The sequence below is a fragment of the Strongylocentrotus purpuratus genome, unplaced genomic scaffold (assembly GCF_000002235.5).
Source record: "Strongylocentrotus purpuratus isolate Spur 01 unplaced genomic scaffold, Spur_5.0 spur5_contig_850, whole genome shotgun sequence".
Lineage (NCBI taxonomy): Eukaryota > Metazoa > Echinodermata > Echinoidea > Camarodonta > Strongylocentrotidae > Strongylocentrotus > Strongylocentrotus purpuratus.
The window spans coordinates 498,198-501,410 of NW_022145558.1; the positions used below are offsets into that span (position 1 = coordinate 498,198).

Consider the following 3,213-nt stretch of genomic DNA (forward strand, 5'->3'; position numbering starts at 1 on the left):
TAACACTCAAACATTAAAATGACTGAAAAACTTTGTTGTGTCACTTTTACTGGTTGAACACTTCGCGTCACAATACTAGATGGCTGTTTCCACGGAATCGTCATTCCAACAAATAATCAGAAAATCGCTTGGGCCTCAAACGATGGCGTTTTGGTCTGCTCCAAATTGATGTCCGGGTCGGTGATGGTACGGTCTTCGGAACTCCCATCTGACGCTCAGTCCCCTCATGTTGGCTCTGATCACTAGTAGTCTCGACATCAGACTGCGGTGTTATCAATTCAGCACCAACACCATGGTAGAGTGGAACCTGGGCCTCTGTAGTCTCAGCTTCCGGCTGCAGTATTCCTATGTCAGACGGAATACCCTGTCGATGATACTTCTTCACATGTGATGTGTTCCTAGCATACATCACACCTTCTGGTGAGCAAATGGTCAGCTTGTTGCCCTCTCTGGATACAACTGTGTATGGTTGTGGTAGAAATGGTGTGTCCATTTTGCTAGACACTTCCCTCCTCACCAGAACTTCATCTCCTGGCACCACATCAGATGGTTTGGCACCCCTCTTAGAGTCTGCATACAGTTTTGATGCACCTTTGCTCTCAGCGTCCTGGTCTCTGATCTCTTGGTCATTTAGAGATTCACTGATAACAGGTAACTTTGTCCTGATCTTCCGTCCGAAGAGTAGCTCAGCTGGGCTTTTACCTGTTGTGCTATGTGGTGTAGCTCTGTATGCTGCAACATATGACAACAGCGCCTCCTTCCAGTCTTTGCCTTCTGAATGAGCAATTCTCATTCTCTTCTCAAGGGATTGGTTCTGTCGCTCAACCTCACCATTTGCCTGAGGCCACTTAGGTGTAACCCTATGGTGGTGTACACCTGTCAGCCTCATATAGTCTGCAAAGACTTGCGAGATAAATTGAGGCCCATTGTCAGAATACAGCGTTAGTGGCAAACCATGTCTTGCAAAAATCCCTGCTAGAGCTGCCACCGTCTTCTCTGCTGTTGTAGATCGCATCACAATATATTCGTAATATCTACTGTAATAGTCAATGATCACTAGAATTGATTCACCAGATGGTAGTGGTCCCAAAAAATCTACTGCGACATCCTCCCATGGACCAGCTGGTAAGAGCGTACTTCGTATTGGCTCAGGTGGACTGGGTCTGCTTACAATCTGGCACCCATGACAAGATTTTACATAGCGTTCAACTTCCTTCTCCATGCCGGGCCACCACACTTTAGATCGGAGATTTTGCTTCGTGCCAACAATTCCCAAATGACCTTCATGAGCCAACGCTATCATCCTTGGTCTCAACTGAGTTGGTATTACAAGTCGACTCCCTCTCAGTACGCATCTCCCAATGATGCACAGCTCGTCCCTGATGGCTGAATACACCTTGTATGGACATGTATTCCAATCGCCCTTCTGGATTCTTTCCCTCAAATCTAACAACTCTGGATCTTTGTCAGATTCTTCCTCAATCTCTCTTGTCCTCATTGCCCTCGGGGTAGAGTGTGTGGCAACAAATCTAACAAATGACTCTGCTTCATCCTCCAATGTAGAGCTTCTCAGTTTATCCACATCCAGCATCCTAGATAGCGAATCCGCGATGTTCGTCTTCCCAGCTATGTACACTACTCTGTATCTGTACTGCTGAAGTCGAAGCATCCATCGTTCAATACGTGCACATGGTTTGGATCTGGGTGAGTAGATTGCTTCTAGTGGCTTATGATCCGTCAATAATTCAAACTCGTTCCAGTACAAATACGCGTGAAAGTGTTCACACGCCCATACGAGTCCCAACGCCTCCCTCTCTGTTTGTGAATACCTTTGCTCAACTGCTGTCAAAGAACGGCTTGCATAGGCTATAATTCTGTATTCACCATCTTGCTTCTGCACTAACACAGCTCCAAGTCCCACAGGACTGGCATCTGCAATAACTTGCGTGGGGGCCTTTAGATCAAAGTAACCCAAAGTATGGGCACTACTCAAACTGTCCTTCAGTGTTTGAAAAGCCTGCTTCTGTTCCATGCCAAACTCAAATTTCTGATCCTTCTTAGTCAGCCTCCGAAGAGGTTCCGCCACCGTTGCCAAGTTTGGGATGAACCTTGCACAAAAGTTCACTAGGCCCAGGAAACTTCGTACTTCACTTGCATTCTTTGGCTCACATGCGTTTGCTACAGCCTCAATCTTGGCCTTGGTGGGGTTGATGCCGTCCTTTGTCAACTTGTGTCCCATGAATACTAACTCGGACACACCAAACAGGCACTTTTCTGCATTGGCCGTTAATCCTGCATCTTTCAATCGTGTCAAGGTCTGTCGAAGCCTCTCATCATGCTCTTCCTGCGTGGCACCATGAATGATGATGTCATCAGAAATGTTTGCAACACCAGGTAGTCCTTGAAGCACTTTGTGGATCTCGTGCTGATAGATCTCAGGTGCTGCATTCACACCGAATAACAATCTCTTGTAACGGTATAGTCCGCAATGTGTTACAAACGTGGTCAACTTTCGGGATTCAGGATCTAACTCCAACTGATGATATCCCCATTTTAGATCAATTTTTGAGAACACCTTGCTTGTTGACAACTCTTGGAGTATTTCATCCACTGTCGGTATCGGATGTCTCTCCCTCACAATGGCTTCATTGACCCGCCTCATGTCAATGCATATCCGGATATCTCCATTAGGCTTGGGTACTATGACTACAGGACTAACCCACGGTGTAGGTTCTTCCACAGGCTCTATAATGTCTTGCTCGACTAGTTCCTGGATCTTCTCCTTCACTCTGTCTCTCAAACCGAATGGTGTTCTTCGAACTGGCTGGGCTACAGGTCTAATCTCGGGATCAACTTTCAGCTTGATTTGTCGATCACGCAGTATTCCAACGCCTTGGAATACTGGCTTGAATTCTTCTCTCATATCTACATATGATTTCACAGAGTTCACATCAATCCCGATCCGTAGCACACCAAGGGCTAATGCCGTTTTTCTACTCATCAGTGGTTCGCCTTTCTCTGCAATGACAACAAATTCAGCTTCTACACTTCTCTCACCTGCCTTGACCACAGCTTTAAAACATCCAATGGTCTGAAGTGGCTCTACAGAAGTATACGGATAGAGCTTTTTGTTACACCTTCGGGATGAGCATGTAATTTTCTCTGTCTTCAGGACTCCCATAATGCTCTGTCAATGATATTCGCAGTGCTTCC

General features: G+C 46.1%; 1 protein-coding gene across 1 annotated transcript; it reads right to left on the reverse strand.

Annotated features, from left to right (window-relative positions):
• Positions 1-2,057: 2,057 nt before the first annotated feature.
• On the reverse strand, positions 2,058-3,001 carry LOC115927630 (uncharacterized protein K02A2.6-like). The gene is made up of 2 exons (XM_030993743.1): positions 2,147-3,001; positions 2,058-2,108 (listed from the first exon to the last, which is right to left on the reverse strand). The coding sequence occupies exons 1-2, from the start codon at positions 2,999-3,001 to the stop codon at positions 2,058-2,060; spliced, it is 906 nt and encodes a 301-aa protein (XP_030849603.1).
• Between the last annotated feature and the right edge of the window lie 212 nt (positions 3,002-3,213).

What these genes read in the sequence shown, in the direction of transcription:
- LOC115927630 (XM_030993743.1), bottom strand. Translation starts at nt 3,001, where the DNA reads ATGAGTAGAAAAACGGCATTAGCCCTTGGTGTGCTACGGATCGGGATT. An exon ending in AGCCAAAGAATGCAAGTGAA is followed by an intron (nt 2,109 to 2,146) that starts GTACGAAGTTTC and finishes CTTTTGTGCAAG; the next exon opens with GTTCATCCCAAACTTGGCAA.